Below are 22,820 nucleotides of genomic sequence, written 5' to 3' on the forward strand. Positions count from 1 at the left end.
AGAGGGAGATCCCATCTCTACTATAAATAGAAAGAAATTAATTGGCCAACCTAAAAATATATATACAAAAAAAAATTAGCCGGGCATGGTGGCACGTGCCTGTAGTCCCAGCTACTGGGGAGACTGAGGCAGAAGGATCGCTTGAGCCCAGGAGTTTGAGGTTGCTGTGAGATAGGTTGATGCCATGGCACTCTAGCCTGGGCAACAAAGCGAGACTCTGTCTCAAAAAAAAAAAAAAAAAAAAATGTTGGCCGGGCGCGGTGGCTCACGCCTGTAATCCTAGCTCTCTGGGAGGCCGAGGCAGGTGGATTGCTCGAGGTCAGGAGTTCGAAACCAGCCTGAGCAAGAGCGAGACCCCGTCTCTACTATAAATAGAAAGAAATTAATTGGCCAACTAATATATATACAAAAAATTAGGCTGGGCGCTGTGACTCACGCCTGTAATCCTAGCTCTTGGGAGGCCGAGGCGGGCGGATTGCTCAAGGTCAGGAGTTCAAAACCAGCCTGAGCAAGAGCGAGACCCCGTCTCTACTATAAACAGAAAGAAATTAATTGGCCAACTGATATATATATAAAAAAAATTAGCCGGGCATGGTGGCGAATGCCTGTAGTCCCAGCTACTTGGGAGGCTGAGGCAGGAGGATTGCTTGAGCCAGGAGTTTGAGGTTGCTGTGAGCTCGGCTGACGCCACGGCACTCACTTTAGCCTGGGCAACAAAGCGAGACTCTGTCTCAAAAAAAAAAAAAAAAAAAAAATGTCACCCCACAAATTATTTATGGGACCAACTGACATGCATCCTGTGTTAAAGAGATACGAAACCACACACCATCACTTCTATGGTACTTCTGCCAAAAATGTGTAACTTTCATCTAATCATAAGGAAATATCACACAAACACAAATTGAGAACATTCTAAAAAATAATTGGCCTATACTCTTGAAAAAAAAGCCAAGATCATAAAGACAATGAGAGGTGAGGGAACCACTCCAGATAAAGGACATTAGAGCAACTGGGAAATTTGAATATAGATTTTGGATTAGAAAAGCATATTGTATATATTTAAAATGTCTTGGTTTGATAATTACCCTGTAATTATACAAGATAATGCCCTTGTCCTTAGAAAATACTAAAGTATTTAGGGAAAAACAGGCATGATGGCTGTAACTTACGCTCAAATGGATCTGGAAAAAAATTAATATAACATATGCAAATGATACAGTAGTTGGGACAAAATGTGACTCTAGATAAAGGGTATATAGGAGTTCTTTGTCCTAGTCTTACAACTTTTCTGTAAATATGAAATATAACAAAATAGAAGTAACAAAACAATTTTGTAGCATTTTAACTTTTCTTCAAGTATCTTCCTTTTCTCAGAACACAGAGCTATTTTATGAGTGCAGTTTCAGTTAACCTGATTTCATGTCCAATCCAAGAAAGTCCACAACAATTTAAAATATATCATTCTGATAACCTGCTTGAAAAAACACACAACTTTGTATATTGGCCCACTTGACCTTCACTTCAAATACCAAGAATCTTCCTCAATACTGACATGTGTAAGAATTTTGACAAGTGTATGATGAAAAATGTCAACATACAGGGTGATATGATTTAAAGGTAACATATGACATCTAGTTTTAGGGGTTCTTTTTTCTTTTTTCAGCATCAGCAGTACCACACTAGACAGTTTTAGTTTTATATAAATTTCTATCCCTTCGTATTAAATATTTTCCTGCTTTATAGGCTAGAGTTATCTTGAGTTTTATATTCACCATTTGCTTCTTATCATTTCACTATATCATTGTTCTTTTAAAAAGACCATATTACTCTAGACTTTTAAAGTATTTGTTGGTTTTCTATAATGAAAAGGAAAAAATTGAAACATTTTAGCATTGTGTAAAAAGCGTTTCTCAAACCTGACCCCGAGGTCGGGCATGGTGGCTCACGCCTATAACCCTAACACTATGGGAGGCCGAGGTGGGAGGATCGATTGAGCTCAGGAGTTCGAGACCGGCCTGAGCCAGAGTGAGATCCCATCTCTACTAAAAAATAGAAAAAAAATTAGCCAGGCAACTAAAAATAGAAACAAAAAAATTAGCTGGGCGTGGTGGCGTGTGCCTGTAGTCCCAGCTACTCGGGAGGGTGAGGCAGGAGGATCTCTTGAGCCTAGGAGTCTGAGGTTGCTGTGAGCTAGGCTGACAGCTCGGCCCTCTAGCCTGGGCAACAGAGTGAGACTCTGTCTCAAAAAAAAAAAACCTGATCTCAACTACCTTCATTGTTTTTCAATTGTACCTCTCATATCCTCTCCGATCAATTTAATGGCTCTTTTTCTCAAGGCACTCAAAGGCCCTTCTACTGTGTCTCTAGACATGACCTTTCTACCACCTAGAACATCTCCCCCACCTAATCCCACTCACCACCATGCTACAAGACCCAATTCAAAACTGCCATCTCTCTTGGGAAAATAATTGCCATCAACTCTCCAAGGCAATTTTTTGCTATTCTTCTCCATCTCTTGATGCATATCTCTGTAACCGTATTTAAGCACATGGTGAATTTCAATCATTTACTCCTCCATTTAGCTCAGTATTCATTATCTATGAATCCCTATCATCCAGAATAGTGGTTCTCAAATTCACAGCACCCACGGGGACCATCTAGTAATGTCTGAAAACATCATTTTGGTTGTCACAACTCTGAGATGTGCTACTGGTAACTACTGGCCAAGGGTACAATGCGTAAACAGGGCAATCTCCTATAACAAATAATTTTCTGGATCAAAATGTCTACAGTGCCAAGGTTGAGAAAATGTGGTCTAAAATAATACCTGGCTCACATTAGGCCTTAAAAGTGCTTATCAAAATAGAAGGACACACTTATCAAAAACTTAGAAACATAAAAATTGATATGTAATATGAAACAGTACAAGGTTAAGAACAGCCAAGATAGTATAAAAAAGAACAATGTGAGCATTCATGTCCTATCAGATACCAAGATTTCTTAAAAAGCTATGGTTATAAAGAAAATGTGGCACTGGCATAGGGATTAAAAACAAACACACCAAGAATGAAGTCATACAAAATGGTGGAGCAGGGAACTCCAAAACTGTTCCCCTCCTCTAAAGCAACAATTATGCTAGTAAAAACTGTAAGAATCATTTTTTTAAGAACTCTAGAATCTAATCAAAAACTTATAACAACCAGGGGAACGAACGATGAAAAAAAGCTAAATTTCAATATGAGAGCATTGTGGTGTTTTAATTTCCATACCTACCATGCCCTACTCCCTGGCTCAGTGGTGGCTGGAAAGGCAGTGGTCTACTTTTTCTAGAAAACCAACAAATACTTTAAAAGTCTAGAGTAATATGGTCTTTTTAAAAGAACAATGATATAGTGAAATGATAAGAAGCAAATGGTGAATATAAAACTCAAGATAACTCTAGCCTATAAAGCAGGAAAATATTTAATATGAAGGGGTAGAAATTTATATAAAACTAAAACTGTCTAGTGTGGTACTGCTGATGCTGAAAAAAGAAAAAAGAACCCCTAAAACTAGATGTCATATGTTACCTTTAAATCATATCACCTTGTATGTAGACATTTTTCATCATACACTTGCCAAAGGAAGTAACACAGATCCTATTCTCAAAGAATTGTGACTGTGTGTTTCAACCAGTCTGGTTGTTACCTGAGGGACTGAGTCAGGGGCTTGCCTTTTTTTCATCCATCTCAGAACTTTCTCAGGGGAAGCTGGTCCCTGGAATGGGAAGGGTTTGTCAAAAAGCATTTAAAGGCAAATATACCAGCTACAGCCACCTGGGGCAAGGGATAACAGGTGGGCAGACAATAGAGAAGCCAAAAGGCAGGGAAAGAAGAGGCTGAGGAAAAAGTTACATGGGGAAATAACAGTTCTGAAAAGCTTCAGCAGGTAACAGGGAATTTGGAAGGCTACACGTATGCCCAGGGCTAAATGCATGCTCAAAAAAAAAAAAAAAAAAAAAACATGACAAGGCCATATAGCCTTTGACCTCTAGCTGACCTTTAGCTTCTGTGCAATCAAGAAATGAAGAGTTATAAACAGACTGGCTAAGCACAGAAAAGTGTGTCAACAGTGAACCAATCTGCAAAACTCTAGGCATTTAAGGAAATATCTGTCAAATCACTAGTTGACCAATAAGCTACCAGAAAAACTTCAGAGTCCCCACACAACAAAGAATATAGTCTTCACAAAAACAGTTTAGAAAGTTCACTAAGCAAAAACTATAACCCACAACAAGCAGCAAGCAACAACAAACCATGGGGAGGGAGAAAATCTGATTTCCAGAACTACCACACATCACAATACACAAACTGTCTACTTTTCAACAAAAAATTATGAGTTTGCAAACAAACAAGAAAGTATGGTCCATTCAGAGAAAAATAAGAAATTCACAGAAATTAGTAGGCCAGAACTTTGAATAAACTCTTAAATGTGCTCAAAGAGCTAAAAGAAATAATGGACAAAGAACTAAAAGCAAACTAGGATGTCTCACCAAGGTAAGAAGATCAAGAAAAAGACAGAAATTATAAAAAGAAACCAAATAAAATTTTGGAGCCCACCCAAAAGTACAATAATGGAAATGAAAAATTCACTATAAATGGGTACAACAGAAGATTTGAACAGAGTGAAGAAAGAATCAGTGCATTTTAGGATAGCTCCATGGAAATTACCCAGTATAAGGGCCAGGCTTACACCTGTAATCCTAGCACTCTGGGAGGCCAATGCAGGAGGATCACTTGAAGTCAGGAGTTTGAGACCAGCCTGAGCAAGAGTAAGACACTGTTTCTACTAAAAAATAGGAAAAAAGAAAAAGAAAAGAAACAAACTACCCAGTATAAGTAACTGAAAGAAAAAAGAATGAAGAAAAATTAACAGAGCTCTTAGGGACCTGTGAGACACCATCAAGCATACCAAAACAAGCATAATGAGCCACAGAATGAGAGAATAGAGAGAAAGGAGCAGAAAGAATAACCGAAGAAATAATGGCCCAAACTTTCCCAAACTTCATGAAATACATGAATCTACACATCCAAGACACTCAACAAAGTCCAAGTTAGTATAAACATGAAGATATCCGCACTGAGACGCAATAAATCAAATTGTCAAAAAGCCAAGGAGAATCTCAAAATAAGCACTTCTATAAGTGACAGACAATAGATTGGATCCTCATTACCAGTCAATCTTCAGTAACAGTTGAACACCACAGAGACCAGAAAACAGTGGGATGACATTTAAAGTGCTGTAAGGAAAAAAAGAAAACTATCAACCAAGAATTATATAGCCAGAACAGGTATGCTCTAAAAATAAAAGAACCATTCCTAGAAAAATCAAAAGCTGAGGGAATTCATTGTTAGAAATGCTAAAGGAAGTCCTTCAGGCTGAAATGAAAGGATACTAGACAGCAACCTGAAGCTATATATATAAAAAGAACCATGGTAAAAGTAACTACATAGGTAAATATCAAAGCTATATTTTTGGTTTGTAACTACTTCATCTTATTACTTGAATCCACAATCAAAAACATCCCAAAAAAGAAAAACCAAGGACCAGAATGGCTTCACTGGTGAATTCTACTAAACATTCAATGAAGAATTATGTTACATCCACCTTTCTCAAATTCTTTTAAAAAAAAAATAGAAGAGGGAACACTTCCTAACTCATTCTAAAGTTGGCATTACTGTAATACCACACAGACATCATAAGAAAACTGCACATCAATATCTCTGATGAATACTGATGCTAAAATCCTAAACAAAACACTAGCAAACAATATTCAATGACACATTTAAAGGATTATACATCATGACCAAGTGGGATTTTCCCAGGAATGCAAGAACCAGATGAAAATAAATCAATGTAATATACCACATTAATAGAATAGGGGAAAAAAATCACATGATCATGTCAATTGATGCAGAAAAAGCATCTGACAAAATCCAAAACCTTTCATGACAAAAACACTCAGAGAAGAACGGAACCTTGTCAATCTGATAAAGAGCACTTATAAAAAACCCATAGCTAATATCATATTCAAAGGTGAAAAACTAAAAGCTTTCAACCTAAGATCAGGACAAAAACAAGAATGCCCATTTTTGTCACTTTTATTCAGTAGCAATTAAGAAAAAAAAAGAAATGAAAGGGATCTACAATGGAAAGGAGGAGGTAATACTATCTCTATTTGTAGATGATGATATAATCTTGTATATAGAAAATCCTAAAGAATCCACCAAAAAAAAAAAAAAAACTATAAGAGCTAATAAATGAATCCAGCAAACTTGCAGGATAAAAGATCAACACAGGCCGGCGCGGTGGCTAACACTTGTAATCCTAGCACTCTGGGAGGCCGAGGCAGGCGGATTGCTCAAGGTCAGGAGTTCAAAACCAGCCTGAGTGAGACCCCGTCTCTACTATAAAAAAAATAGAAAGAAATTAATTGGCCAACTAATATGTGTGTATATATATATATATATATATATATATATATATATATAAATTAGCTGGGCATGGTGGCTCGTGCCTGTAGTTCCAGCTACTCGGGAGGCTGAGGCAGGAGGATCGCTTGAGCCCAGGAGTTTGAGGTTGCTGTGAGCTAGGCTGACGCCACGGCAGTCACTCTAGCCTAGGCAAGAAAGTGAGACTCTGTCTCAAAAAAAAAAAAAGATCAACACAAAAATATCAATTATATTCTTACACACTAGCAATGAACAATCCAAAAAGGAAACTGAGAAAACACTCCCATTAAAAAAAAAGCATCAAAAATAATGAAATACGTAGGAATAAATCTAATCAAAGAGGTTCGAGACTTGTACACTGAAAACTGTAAAACACTGCTGAAAGAAATTAAAGACCTAAGTACATGGAAAGACAACCCATGTTCATGAAATATTTAATATTAAAAGAGCAATACTCCCTAAAGTGATCTACAGATTCAATGTAATCCCTATCAAAATGGCAAGAGCCTTAACTGCAAAATTGGAAAAGTCAACCCTAAAATTCACATAAAAATTCGAAGATACTGAGTAGCCAAATCAATCTTGGAGAAGCTGGAATATTCTCACTTCCCAGTTTCAAAACTTAATACAAAACTAGGCCGGGCGCTGTGGCTCACGCCTGTAATCCTAGCTCTTGGGAGGCCGAGGCGGGCGGATTGCTCAAGGTCAGGAGTTCGAAACCAGCCTGAGCAAGAGCGAGACCCCGTCTCTACTATAAATAGAAAGAAATTAATTGGCCAACTGATATATATATAAAAAATTAGCCGGGCATGGTGGCGCATGCCTGTAGTCCCAGCTACCCGGGAGGCTGAGGCAGAAGGATCACTCGAGCCCAGGAGTTTGAGGTTGCTGTGAGCTAGGCTGACGCCACGGCACTCACTCTAGCCTGGGCAACAAAGCGAGACTCTGTCTCAAAAAAAAAAAAAAAAAAAAAAAAACTTAATACAAAACTAAAGCAACCAAAGCAGTGTGGTACTGGCATAAGGACAGATATACAGATCAATGGAATACAATTGAGAGTTTAGAAATAAACTCATACATCTATGGTCAAGTGATACTGGACAGGATGCCAAGACCATTCAATGGGGAAAGAACAGTCTCTCCATCAAATAGTTCTAGAAGAACTTGATATTTATATGCAAAAGCAAAGTTGGACCCCTATCTCATATCATATATAAAAATTAACTCATAATGGATCCAAGACTTAAATATAAAAGCCAAAATTATAAAACTCTTAGAAGAAAACAAAGGAATAAACCTTCATATTTTAGATTTGGTGATGATTTCTTAAATATGATACCAAGTGCAATACAGCAAAAAATTGACAAATTAAATGTCATCAAAGTGTAAAACTTTTGTGCATCAAAAGACACTATTAAGGCCGGGCGCAGTGGCTCACACCTGTAATCCTAGCACTCTGGGAGGCTGAGGTGGGTGGATTGTTTGAGCTCAGGAGTTCGAGACCAGCCTGAGCAAGAGCGAGACCCCATCTCTACTAAAAATAGAAAGAAATAATTGGCCAACTAAATATATATATATATATATATATATATATATATAAATTAGGCATGGTGGCACATGTCTGTAGTCCCAGCTACTCGGGAGGCTGAGGCAGAAGGATTGCTTGAGCCCAGGAGTTTGAGGTTGCTGTGAGCTAGGCTGACGCCACGGCACTCTAGCCCAGGCAACAGAGTGAGACTCTGTCTCAAAAAATAAATAAAAATTTTTAAAAAGATACTATTAAGAGAGTGAAAAGACCAACCCACAGATTAGGAGAAAACATTTACAACAAATAATATCTGTTAAAAGATTAATATCCAGAATAAAGGACTCCTGCAATAACAACAACAACAAAAAAGAAACAATTTAAAAATGGGCAAAAGACTTCAATAGGTAGTTCTCCAAAGATCTACAAATGGCCAATAAACACATGAAAAGATGTTGTGCTCATCACTATTCATTAAGGAAATGCAAATCAAAACCACAATGAGGTATTACTTCGCACCAATGAGGGTAGCTACTATAAAAAAAAAGAAACAGAAAATAAAAAGTGTTAGCAAGAATTTAGAGCAATTAGAACCCTCATCTATTGCTGGTAGAAATGTAAAATGGTGCAGCTGCTTTGAAAAACAGTACAGTAGTTCCCCAAGGGTGGTTTGTTCTTTGTTTTTTGAGAGTCTCACTCTGGTGCCTTGAGTAGAGTGTGGTGGTGTCAGTGCAGCTCACAGCAACCTCAAACTCCTGGACTCAGGCAATTCTCCTGCCTCAGCCTCCAGAGTAGCTGGGACTACAGGCATACCCCACAACACCCAGCTAATTTTTCTATTTTTAGTAGAGATGGGGGAAGTCTCACTCTTGCTCAGGCTGAACTCCAACTCCTGAGCTCAAGCGATCCTCCCACCTCAGCCTCCCAGAGTGCTAGGATTACAGGTGTGAACCAGGACACCCAGCCTTCCTTAGGGATTAAACATAATTCTACTTCTAGGTATACCCAAAAGATTTGAAAGCAGGAAATAGAATAAGTATTTGTACACCAATGTTTACAGCAACACTAGTCACAGTAGCCAAAAGACAGAAACAACAAAGATAAATATATATAATTTTTGTCAATTTAAGTAAATAAATAAAAGATTGTAATAACCCAAATGTCCATCAACAGAGGAAGAGATAAAATTTATTAGGTCATTAAATATGAAATATCTGATTTTGAATCGAAAGCTTAGTTTATCTCAAACAAGCAGTACAATTAATCAAAGTATGTACCTAAACTATCAACACAGGTTTGCCATCTTTTTTTTTTTCTTTTTTTGAGACAGAGCCTTGCTTTGTTGCCCAGGCTAGAGAGAGTGCCGTGGCATCAGCCTAGCTCACAGCAAACCTCAAACTCCTGGGCTCAAGCGATCCTCCTGCCTCAGCCTCCCGAGTAGCTGGGACTACAGGCATGCGCCACCATGCCCAGCTAATTTTTTCTATATATATTAGTTGGCCAATTAATTTCTTTCTATTTATAGTAAAGACGGGGTCTCGCTCTTGCTCAGGCTGGTTTCTAACTCCTGATCTCGAGCAATCCGCCCGCCTCAGACTCCCAGAGTGCTAGGATTATAGGCGTGAGCCACCGTGCCCAGCCACAGGTTTGCCATCTTAATGGTATCTTGTTTATGCCAGCAGCAAAGAAGCCTGGAGAGCTACTGGTGATGAAATCATAACAAGGGTTTTCCACAGCTTGTTGAGAATTGAATATTTTTCTTTGCAAGAAGTGGTCCAAAGCCTGGAAGAAGTGGTAGTCAGTTACTGCAAAGTCTGATGAATACAGTGGATTCCAGGGTTTCCAAGTCCAGCTGCTGTAATCTGAGCAGCATTTGAGGTCAGAGTTGTGCCACTTGTGGTAAAGAGTTGTCTTGTGGCCAGGCACAGTGGCTCACACCTGTAATCCTAGCACTCTGGGAGGCAGAGGCGGGCGTATTGCTCCAGGTCAGGAGTTCGAAACCAGCCTGAGCAAGAGCAAGACCCCGTCTCTACTTTGAATAGAAAGAAATTAATTGGCCAACTAATATATATAGAAAAAATTAGCCGGGCATGGTGGCGCATACCTGTAGTCCCAGCTACTTGGGAGGCTGAGGCAGCAGGATTGCTTGAGCCCAGGAGTTTGAGGTTGCTGTGAGCTAGGCTGATGCCACAGCACTCACTCTAGCCTGGGCAACAAAGCGAGGCTCTGTCTCAAAAAAAAAAAAAAAGAGTTGTCTTGTAAGAGGACTGGCCTAGTTCATGCCCACGCAGGGATGACAAAAAAAAAAAAAGAGGACTGGCCTGTCTCTATTGACCAATCTCAGCTGCTTAATTGCAAGCATCCTCATCATTTCTTCCAATTGTTTGCAGGAGACATCCACTGTACTCAACTGACCATGTTTCATGAAGCTGTAGTGGGTAACACCAGCACTGGACCACCAAACAAGACACCATTAACTTTTTTTGATGAATATTCAGTTTTGGACTGTGTTTTGGCACTTCATCTTTATCCAACCATTGTGCTCAATGCTTGCAATTGTCAAGAACCCATTTTTCATCACACATCACAATACAGTGTAGAAATGGTACACCTTTACGTCATGACAGCAAAGAAATGCAAGGTTTGAGACTATTTCTCTGCTGACACTCACTTAATTATCCACCTTGGTTTCAGGTAGCCCACGTGGCTCGTTTTTGGGATTAAACTCACCAGAATGGAACTTCTCAAACCCCTCCCAAACATTTTGTTGGTATTTCTAGCTGCCTGTGCTGCACTGGTTCCATGACAGAACTCATATTTAAAAATAACACGAGCCGGGCGCAGTGGCTCACGCCTGTAATCCTAGCTCTCTGGGAGGCTGAGGTGGGCAGATCATTTGAGCTTAGGAGTTCGAAACCAACCTGAGCAAAAGCGAGACCCCATCTCTACTATAAACAGAAACAAATTAATTGGCCAACTAATATATATAGAAAAAATTAGCCGGGCATGGTGGCGTATGCCTGTAGTCCCAGCTACTCGGGAGGGTGAGGCAGAAGGATTGCTTGAGCCAGGAGTTTGAGGTTGCTGTGAGCCAGGTTGACGCCACGGCACCCACTCTAGCCTGGGCAACAAAGTGAGACTCTGTCTCAAAAAAAAAAAAAAAAAAACCACAAATTTTTGACTTATCCATGGTTTCACAAAAATTGCTCTAAAAAATTGAAAGAAAATCACAAGCCAAAATGTGCATTTGAAAGACTGAGAAAGTACCCTCACATAAAAATAAAACAAGAAGTGTCAAAGTGAAATATCAGAGATAGCAACTGCCAAACTTAGTGCTTAAGGAAATCAGACATTTCAACCTCAAAGACATTATGCTAAGTGAAATAAGCCAGACACAGAAGGACAAATATATGATTCCACTTAAATGAGGTAACTAGAATAGACAAATTTATAGACAGAAAATAGAACAATGGTTTCTAGGGCTGAGTGGAGAATGGAGAGTTACTGTTTAATGGTTATAGAGGTTCTGTTAGGAATGATGAAAAAGTTCTGGAGATAGGTAGTGGTGTTGGTTATATAGCAATGTGAATGTACTTAATGCCACTGAACTAACTGGACACTTAAAAATCTATTGAGAGGGGAGATGTCTTGTTAAGTGTTTTTGCCACAATAAAACAAAAAAAATTTTAAATATCATATTTTATGACTTATGGTATTTATGATATTGTACAATTCCATTGATGTGAAATTTCTAGAATAGGCAAATCCATTGAGTTAGAACGTAGGTTAGTTGTTTGCCAAGGGATGGGGGCAGCAAGAACTGGGAAATAGGCCGGGCGCTGTGGCTCACGCCTGTAATCCTAGCTCTTGGGAGGCCGAGGCGGGCGGATTGCTCAAGGTCAGGAGTTCAAAAACCAGCCTGAGCAAGAGCGAGACCCCGTCTCTACTATAAATAGAAAGAAATTAATTGGCCAACATATATATATATATATATAAAATTAGCCGGGCATGGTGGCGCATGCCTGTAGTCCCAGCTACTCGGGAGGCTGAGGCAGAAGGATCACTCAAGCCCAGGAGTTTGAGGTTGCTGTGAGCTAGGCTGACGCCACGGCACTCACTCTAGCCTGGACAACAAAGCGAGACTCTGTCTCAAAAAAAAAAAAAAAAAAAAAAAAAAAGAACTGGGAAATACAGAGTGGGTTTCTTTTGGGGGTAAAGGAAATGGCCTGGAATTCGATAGTGATGATGGCTGTACGACGTCATAAATGTACTTAATACCACTGTATTGTACAATTTAAAATGCCTAAAATGTTAAATTTTATGTTGTATGTATTTTAAAAAGAACAGAGAAGGAATACAAAAATAACAAGGTTAGTAACCCTAATCTTCCTCCATTAATGCTCTCCCTTCCAGTATAAGAGTAACCTTTAAAAGCTGTTTTAAAAGTTCCTACATGTACATGTATAATAAGCTATCTCCCTATTTATTACAAGGAAAATATATTTACATGATTTATTAAAAAATTGCTTGTCTACGTTATTTTAGTTTACATGCACTCTTCAGGGCAGAACCTAGGTATTTCTGGTTTTACTAGGCTCAACCTACCTGGGCAAATAAATGCTATTCAGAATTTGTCTGAAAATGTCACACTTTCCAAACCATATTTTTTTTAAAAAAATGAAGTACTGAGCAAATTCTAGTCTTTCATTTTAAATACAAAGCTATAAATGCTCTAATGAAGTTAAGAAATTATAAATTTGAGTAATAAAGCAGCAATCAATATTTAATCAGATCTCCATTTTACATTATTACTTCAAAATAGCTGTCCCTACATAACGCTCAAAACAAAAAGATTAAATTGCAATAAAGGTTACCATATTCGTATAGGCCAAATTACTGGGAACTTCAAGAAATGCTTCAATTTTTTTTTAAAGAGATGAAGTCTTGGGCCAGGCCCGGTAGCTCACAAATATAATCCTAGCACTCTGGGAGGCAGAGGTTGGAGGACTGCTTGAAGTCACGAGCTTGAAACCAGCCTGAGCAAGAGTTAGACCCCGTATCTACTACAAACAGAAAAATTAGCCATGCATCATGGCGTGCACCTATAGTCCCACCTACTCAGGAGGCTGAGACAGGAGGATCACTTGAGCCCAAGAGTTTGAGGTTGCTGTGAGCTAGGGTGATGCCAGAGCACTCTACTCAGGGCAACAGAGTGAGACTCTGCCTCAAAAAAAAAAAAAAATTAAGGGGGTACAAATGTTTTTGCTACACGGATAGCTTTTATAATGCTTGAGTCAGGGCTATTAGCATGTCCATCACCTAAATAGAGTTCATTGTACCTGTTAGGTAGGTTTCTAATCCTCATTTCCTTTCCCCTCCCCCTCAAAGTATATATTAATATAGATTTTTTAAAGTGCAATGTAAGCTCCATGGTGACAGTGATTTATTTGTCTTGTTCATCAATGTAGTACCTATAACAGTTCCTGGCACATGGTCATAATAATCAGTAATAACTAATATTTGAGTAATTATCATGTCACAGATAGTAATCTAAGTGCTTTATGCCCATTAACTCAATTAATCTTTATGCCACCCCAGAAATATTTGATTAGTGAATTAGTATATTTTGCAGGATACCAACACAGTCAGTTCCTCAATAATGTAATATATGGGTTCCTAAAAACCACCAGACTATGCAAAATTGTGCAGTGAATACCATATAATTCATAGGAAAAATGGGGTTAGAAGCACAACACTCAGAAACCTCATCAGTGACACATTTTTTTTAAAAGATAGAAACCTAAGAAAAATGGTAAATTAAGAAATGCACAAATACAATAAATATGGCACTTTACCTTGAAAAAGACCTGAAGCTTGCTTGTGGAAGTGGGCATCAGCTCATGAATTATTGTGAAGTAGTAGAAGGAAGGTTATCTGAAATCGGATGGAAAATTGTAACAACAGATATGGATGGGTGTGGCTTATAACATACGTGAAGAACTGAGGCAGCTGGTAAATGTCTGAAGTATGTGCATGTATACGCATGCACTTTCACCCAGCTCTGTTCAGCTAGGTGCAGTTTCCAGCATTTACCTAGCACAGTAATCAGCAAACTCCTATAAAGGGCCAGATAGTAAACAGTTTAGGCTCAGTGGGCCATAAATTCTTTGTTACAGCTATTCAACTCTGCAATTGTTGTGCAAAAGCAGCCACAATGTAAACAAATTAGCATGGGTCTATTCCTATAGAACTTTACAGAAAAAAAGCCACTGGTTGGTAGGTCTTAGTTTGCTGATTCCTGACCCTGCAGACAAAATCCCAAATAAGCAAATGCAAATTTTGCCCTATAGTTCAAATTGTTCACTGATATATCAATGTTGTTGGAACAAATTCACATTTTCAAACCAAGCATTATAGCAGAACTAAATTTGGAATGCTATCAAATAAGCAAAATAATCCAATATTACTCAAAAATAATTTATTTTGGATTTTGGATTTTATAAGTCTAATGTTACCCAACAGTCAACCAACTACTTCAAAAAAAAAAAAAAAAAAAAAAACCAAATAAAGACAACTAAGCCCCGTAATATTCTGAAATAAATAAATAAATGACAACTAAGGATACAATTTGATAAAGACATTCAAAACCTGTACCTTAAATTCTACATAATCTTTAAGCAAAGTAATACTTTTGACAGTTCTGAACTGAAATTATCAGGCTCATTCAATATGACACATGTATCTTTTACAAGATTGTCAAGCCACAAAAGCTACCATATAAACCGCACAATAGTTACATAGTATTTGTCCAGGAATTGAGTTAAAAATTCTATGTTGACCTTCTTCCAAATAGAAAATGCTAATATATACAAAATTCCTTTGCTCGAGCTGCTATTCCTCACATTTGTAATCCTCCCACAGTCTTCTTTGTCAAAATTGTACCATCCTCCAAGGGCCAAATTCAAATGCTCGCTCTCTCTCTATAAAGCTTTCTTTGGTTCCCATCAGAAATGTCCTCCTACTTTGAACTCCCACAGCAACTAACTTTTTACCTCATGCAGCATTTATCACTTTATATCCTGCTCCAAAATTATCTATGTACATGTTGCATTTCCTCTGCTATGTGGAAAATACTAATCTTAAGCTATACTAATCCCTCTACCTGACTGCCCTCTCACAGCCAATCCTTATCTAAGTCATTCAAGACTCAATATAAATACCATCTCCACTGCAAAACTTTCCTAGACATCCCCCAAATTAGGCTTTCCTTCATTTGTGATCCCTAGCACAATCAATATATTTCCGTATTAGCACTGCTTTGTAACTGCTTATTCAGTTACATATCTCCCTTTAAAAATGCCTTAAGGTGGCAGGAATTTTGTTTTTTTCATCCTTTGCATATCCTAGCATGGTGCCATCCCTGGCCCCTAGTTGATATTCAAGTGTTTGATCAACTAATAAAGGATTTCCCCCGAATATGGAGTGTAAGATATATACATGTGAAAGCTATTGCCAATAATTTCTTGAAGAATTATTGTATGGAACAGTTAACAAGAGAGCTGGACTACAGATACCAGGAATGGCTACTTCAAGCCAAAACTAGGAGACATTTCAGCAGAGACAGGCTGAAAATAGCAACTACAGTACAAAATTCAAAGACTCTTTTGCCACGGCAAAAAGAACAGTTGGCTAGAATTAATAAAGGTTTTTTCAGAAGTATCATCTTCAATCATAAAATGGCAAAAATATACTGGCTATAGTAATCTTTCAAAACAGAAAGATCCTGAGCCACAATAATAAACTTCCCAGCAAAAATGGTTTTCTTTCCAACAAATGTTTGCACAAGTATGTGTACATGATACTATGACAGATATTAGCAACAAAACACCTATTTCCTAATCATGTAAGTTTGGTTTTTTTTTTTGTGTGTGTGTGTGTGTGTGTTTGTTTTGTTTTGTTTTTTGAGAGGGAGTCTGGCTCTATCACCTGGGCTAGAGTGCCGTGGAGTCTGCCTAGCTCACAGCAACCTCAAACTCCTGGGCTCAAGAGATTCTCCTGCCTCAGCCTCTAGAGTAGCTGGGACTACACGTGCGAGCCACAACGCCCAGCTAATTTTTCTATTTTAGTAGAGACCAGATCTCACTCTTGCTCAGGTATTGAACTCCAGAGCTCAAGCGATCCTCCTGCCTCAGCTTCCCAGAGTGCTAGGATTACAGGTGTGAGCCATCCCGCCCAGCCCTTATCATGTAGGTTTTAAGGCAAAAAAGATATAAATACATTGAATAAGGAAACTTTCTCTCACCACTACCCTTCTCCCTACCCCAGCAAAAGGCAGATAAAATAAGAAAATGATCAACACTCATAAAAGCAGAATTTTTTTAAAAACTGGCTTTATAGACCATCTAGTAAAAGTTCATTCTATAAATAACAAATCAGAGGCCTGGAAAGGATAAATGATTTCTCCACGGTCAAACATACAATCAGTTCATTGCTCATTTCTCTATACCAGAAGTGCTCAAACCATTTAGTCTCAGGACCTCTTTACACTCTTAAACATGAACGAAAACCCCAAAGAGCTTTAGTTTGTCTTTTAAGAACCACTGTTATAAACATGGTACCTCCTCCAGAACACCTGCAGTCTATCAAGAGCTATTAAACTTACTCCCATTTTACAGATAGAGAAATGGAGGTTAAACCGTGCATGTCAGCTATTAAACTGATCTTAAGATAAACATTAGGACACACTTACAGAGAGATACTACTTAGACACTCCTTTAACTACCCTCTTACATTCAACATTTCTAAAGGAAGTTCTCTGCATCATTTTACTCTAAAAGTGAAACAGGCACATAAATACACAATTTCTTATGAAAAAATTATCTCACACACCTATACCTAAATGGAAATATTATTTTAAGTACTACATTTATCTTATCTCTAGAAATAACAGTATATAAGTGAAAGCTCATAGCCTACTACAGCAAAGATTGCCAATAATAAAAGCTGGCCTGATCAAAATTAAGGTCACAAATGTCTTTTCACCCCAACCCATAACATAACCAAACAAATGGAATTTAAATGCTTTCAAAACCCTTTATAAAACTTGCATCTCCTCCTCTTCCACAGGCCTGGCTTAATGCTTTCCACATAGTGAAAATGCAAATATTTCACAGATAACATTTTTCAAAATTTCGGTTACCATGTAATTGCTTGTTAACTGCCACCTTAACAAACATTTTCAAAGACATTCAACATATCACAATTTAAACAACCTCTGCCTTTTTATACAGAAGACCAATAACAAGTTAATACAGCTGTCAGCTTTTCAAGTAATCAACTGTCATAAGAATTAGAATGAAGAGTTCCATCAAATCTCCCAATATCAAGATCTTTATATGAAAATAAAGCTAAGTTTATCAATCAGATGCTTATCTTTTATAATGTCAAAAACTTGAAGAAACAAGTCAATCTTATTTAAAGCAAAACAAACAACAAAAAAATCTTTAAAAATAACAAAACCTTTAAAGACAGAGCTACTGATTATTCAGTGTATGATTTAGCCAGGTCATCGGTTTATTTTCCTCTCCTGCCTTTTGGCCATTTTTCCACCACAGAATCCTAGAACATTTATTTTTTTATTAACATAAGTAAAAATTAGAACTAGTCTTTGTTTCTACTTTTTAATTGCTTGACAGAAGATGGATAAAGAAAAAATCTGGAACTACTGTGTAAAATAAAATTAATGATAATGCATAGATCTGCTTACATTATTTCTGCCTCACATTAGAAGAGATTCAAGAGTGATTTAATACTGTGGGTTCAACTCACTTAAGCATTACCTGTCAGATTCTCCTTTAACTACGATTATGGTTTGGGAGATGAATGACACTTCAGCCTGAGACAGTACTTCTGAACACCTACTTTGAGCTTTTTCATAGTAAATAATCAGGGAGTGTCACACTTTTTAATTAATTCCCTACATTTATATATGTGTTTCTTTACAAGGGGTTTTTCATATAATAGCTTAGGACTTTCCTGGAATTAAATGTTTCAGTTATCTCACTATATAGCATATCTGGACATAAACGGTACAACATTATAAACAGCTACAAAATCACAGTCCTACAACAAATGAGAGGAGGTAACACAAACTTCTTCCACCATAAATACTTGGCTAAATTAAAATGGTCATAATCAGGTTAGACCTGGCAGCTCAAGGAGGCATTAGTCCCGTTAAGAATATAAACTCTAGAGGCAAGACTGGATTCAATTCCAGTTCTATCAATTATAAGCTGCATACCTTTTGTCAAGTTCTTTGATCTCTCTGGGCCTCAGTTTCCTCATTTGTAACATGGAGAAAACCAAGTACATATCCCATAGAGCTATTCTGAGAATTAATCAAGATTACAAAGGACAACAAAAAGCAATCAGTCTTAGTTATGATTATTATTACCACCAAGATCTACAAAAATTCAAGACCAGCAAGAAAAACTAACCCTGGCATAAAATGAATTATTCTGCAGAAATTCTACATATAATTTGTTCACTCTAAAGAAAGGGAGAAAATTCAAGTTTCATTCGATAGTTTTAAATGTAGACATTGTGAAACTCAGTAAAATTTAGAGGTCATATTTAACCGTAAAATACACCATTCATGCATATGAACATGAGTGCCTGATAATAAACAGCCAACAAGTTGTACTGGGTATCTCTTATGTGCCCAATACCCCCATAAATAAAGGTTTGTTTTACTTGAGCCAACTGACACAAATTCAGAAACCAAGGCCACAATGTTTACACAACTAGGCCTCTATAATCTAAGAACTAAAGCATATTTTTTCCCGAGGTAAGAAAAACATCATCTATCTACTGTTTATTAATGCAGAAAAGCAGATACTAAGTATCACAGGCTCATTCCCAAATTCTACATTCTAGCTAAAGTGTTCTAAAGACATACGCCATTCGCCATACACCATACGCCATAATAGTTACTCAAAGGCACATTTTTGCAAACTACGAATGCAACATCCATGCTCCTTGTAATTTTATTTTGCCACTAGGCACCAAGGATGCATCTCGGAGTATAAAAATGCCTTAATTCACATCGTGGGATGAAAAACCAAATGTCAAACTGCCTGAAAAGCCAGCCAGCTACTTGGGTAAAAGTGGCATACATTTCATATGACCTACCCAAATTTTTAGACACTGTCAAAAGGCAAATCAGAAGCACACGAGAAAAACAGCCTCAACCTAATAAACGTGCTTGATTCGTAAGAGGCGGCCTGCCAGGCAGTTTCCCTCGCAATAAATCTTACTACGCATCAACCCACATTAACCTGTCCCCCATCCCTCATGGAATGAATGAATGAATGAATAAAAATAAGGCCTAATTACCTGTACTCGAAATTTGCCCAGAAAGTGGGGCAATCTGAGGTCCCATTAAAGCTGGACTTCGTAAAAAGTAGTACACTGGGGCCCTCTGGAAGCAAAACCCTGCGTTAGTATCCCCTGGCCTAGAGATAAGCCCAAGGATACCCTTCGAGATCTGGGGTAGAGAAGATAAATAAATACCTGGCAGGACAGCTCCCTCAAAAAAAAAGGGCTTGACTCCTAGGGCTGCAGAAAAAAAATAATTCCGCAGGGCCTGGGTACTTCCCGTCTCCAGCAGTCTAAAGGCCACTAAGCCGTCCCAGGATCTCACATCCTCCGTCCCGCCCACCTCTTCCCCTCCCCCTCTTCTCACCCTCCCCCCACTTCTTCCCCACGCAGTTTCTAGGCCCAAAGATTAGGAAGAATGACCGGGATACCAAAGACCGCCTCCGACTTAGGGGTCTCAATCCCACAGGCAGCAAAGAATAAACAGACGAGGTCAACCAAGCTTCACTGGTTAGGAGAGGTTGGAAGAAGCGCCCAATACCCCAGGCCGCGCCCCCCCACCCCCGCCCCCGCCCCCACCCCACCCCCACCCTCACCCTCACCCCCACCCTCACCCCCACCCTTGGTGGGAGCCTTCCGCCAAAACCCCCAAAACCCTTCTCACCTAAAGAGAAAATGATGCCTCTTTCCGCCAAGCAACACACAGGCCTAACCCACCAAGCGAAAGCCTTCCCAAACACCCGACTCAGAAGGTGCCTAGGCCCAGGCTGCTGGGGCCCAAGAGACGGGGTTGCGTTTTACCTCATGGGCTCAGTGGTCATGTTTTCGCTTGAACGCCTTGTCGGCTTCAGCGACCGTCGGGCGCCGCTCTGCACTCCCAGGCGCCCGGTTAAGACAGAAATGCACTGGACTCTTAGTCGTCACTGGAGCTGGTGCTGGATCCTCCCCACAGCTCAGAGGCCGCTACTATTGCCACCGCCGCAGGAGCCGCGGAAACAAAGCGACGCCGCCGCCGCCGCCATTTTGTTGGGCCGAGGCTCAGGCAGGAGAATTGGCGCGTCCTCCCTCTTCCTCTTTCCGTCATCCATTGGCTACCACCTCCGCAGCACAGAGCCTTATTGGCTACGGAAATTCACCTTCTTTGGGGGCCTGTTGCTAAGGCGGTCGACGTCATTTGATCCCCTCCACCTTTTCGCAGGGGGTCCAGTTCAGTCCCAATTGACCTGAAAGTGCTAGTGACGTATTTTGACTTTATTCTCAAAATGATCTTTTGGTCCATCCTCTTTTCTCTGACATACTGAGGAATCAATAACAGCAACTAACATTTATTGAGAGTTTACTATATGCCTGGCACTACACTAATCCTTTATCTGAATTATCTCATTTAATTTCTACACCCTTTGAGAGAGACCTACATTTTCCAGGTGAGGAAACCAAGACCCCAAAGTCCCACAGTAGAGGAGCTGAGATTCATACCATCTATAGGGCAATCGTATATAAATATTTCTTTCCTGTGTTCTGGATTACCCTCAAATTCTTTTCTTTCCTAGATGTTTTATGTATAACGCTCTGTATGCCAACATACTTACAAATGCATATGTATATATACTGTACTTATATATTACATGTATGCATGTGTGGGTATATGACATAAGACCAATTTGAGATCTACATACAATTCTTTCGATATGAAATACACTAAACTGCCACTTAGAACGCACATAGACATCGGCCATTTCCCAATCTGATATTATGTCTAGCTCACAAACCAACCAATCTGATCTGTTTCCTCCTCATTACAGAGGAGGCTTGGTTAGATGATCTCTAAAAGGCTTTCCAGCTTTTATGTTCTATAATTTGATTCTACATTGGTAATCTCTGCTGATCACAAATCAGTTCTCTAAAATAGAATATTTTGAGTGTTTTGAATTTATGTTTTGAATTTTATTTCCAAATGTATTCTGCCATGCATGATGTAGTTTATTCTATTTATTTTTCTTCAAATATGCAAGAGTTCCTGATGTACTTAGGTAACGGGGTTGCTGCTTCCTACTGAAATAGCAAGAGATAAGCCTTTTTTGAATGGAACACTTTGATAACCTTGACAGACTCAGGCAACTTTTTAATCAACAGAAGCCTGTACACATTTCAAATCATTTTTGGAATGGTCGAATTCCATTGCCAGCTGTAGAAACCAGCCTTCCGTAGCTACTATACTGATTCTCTTTTTATCTTACATATATTAGATATCACATAAACAGAGACTTTACAGGAGTCATTTTTCCTCCTTGGTCTCCTCCATCACAAGACAGCACACAAACATGCTTGCTATCAAGCAGACTTTACTATGGGAAAAATAATAAACAGGCCATTTTTTTTAATATGAATTAAAATTTTATTTTATTTTTTTGCTTATGAAAATCTATCTGGTGTGCTAAGTTTTTATTTCTTTTTTCTTATAATAGGTATTTTTAAGTTTTCAATTGATACATAATTGCACATATTTATGGGGTATAGTGTGATATTTTAATATATGTAAACAATGTGTCATGATCAAATGTGGGTAATTAATATATCCATCATCTCAAATATTTATCATTTCTTTTTGGGGGATCATTCAAAATCCCCTCTTCTAGCTATTTGAAAATATAAAATACATCATTGTTAACTATAGTCACCCTACCGTGCCATAGAACACTAGAATTTATTGCTCTTATTTAGCCATGATTTTGTATCTGTTAACCAATCTCTCTCCCTGTCCTCCCTTTTCACCTACACTTTCCAGCCTCTGATAAACACTATTCTGGTCTTTACTTCTATGAGTTGAACTTCGTTAGCTTCCATATGTGAGGGTGAACGTGCAGTATTTATCTTTCTGTGCCTGGCTCATTTCACTGAATTGAAATTTTTAAAGCAGAAATAATTGGTATTCACTTCTTTGTAATTTCTATACATCCACTATTTTTATTTCTTTTTCTTCTTTTAAATTATTCTTACTTTATTCTTTATTTTTTTGTTGTTGCTCTTTTCTTCTATATTCAGAGACAATGTCTATGATGGACATCCACTATTTTTAAACTAGCTCTTGGTAACAAGACTTCTTAACACTAAACAGTTTCGAATGACAAATCTCACAAATAGAAAAACATCTTAATAAAAAAAACCATAATCACAACATTTTTTAAATGTACTATAACTCACTATATTTGTAAAACATACGAAAGAGAATCCCTTTGCTCATAAAGGATGACTAGCAAAGTTTTACTGATATACATATAGATGTATCACTTTCAGATGATTCTCAATAGGTTTCCATCAACAGTATTTCAGAAAAAAGTCACTGGGGCCCGGTGCAGTGGCTCACACCTGTCATCCTAGCACTTTGAGAGGTTGAGGCAGAATGATTGCTTGAGGCAGGAGTTCAAGAC

The 22,820-nt window shown here is 38.4% G+C and overlaps 1 protein-coding gene across 9 annotated transcripts in view; it reads right to left on the reverse strand.

Moving 5' to 3' along the window:
* The window catches only part of ATRX (ATRX chromatin remodeler), a 209,824-nt gene extending 189,353 nt beyond the window's left edge, over window positions 1-20,471 (reverse strand). For 5 of the 9 annotated variants that reach the window (XM_020285095.2, XM_012755339.3, XM_012755333.3 and 2 more), the window contains exon 1: window positions 20,194-20,471. In XM_020285095.2, coding sequence (XP_020140684.2) covers window positions 20,194-20,213 — 20 coding nt within the window. In that variant the 5' untranslated portion in view covers window positions 20,214-20,471. Of the gene's footprint in view, window positions 1-13,871; window positions 13,951-19,410; window positions 19,504-20,056; window positions 20,137-20,193 lie in introns of those variants that run through there. The other 4 variants (XM_012755335.3, XM_075999517.1, XM_012755336.3 and 1 more) reach the window with 3 other exon arrangements.
* Window positions 20,472-22,820: the final 2,349 nt, after the last annotated feature.

The sequence above is a fragment of the Microcebus murinus genome, chromosome X, assembly GCF_040939455.1.
Source record: "Microcebus murinus isolate Inina chromosome X, M.murinus_Inina_mat1.0, whole genome shotgun sequence".
Classification (NCBI taxonomy): Eukaryota; Metazoa; Chordata; class Mammalia; order Primates; family Cheirogaleidae; genus Microcebus; species Microcebus murinus.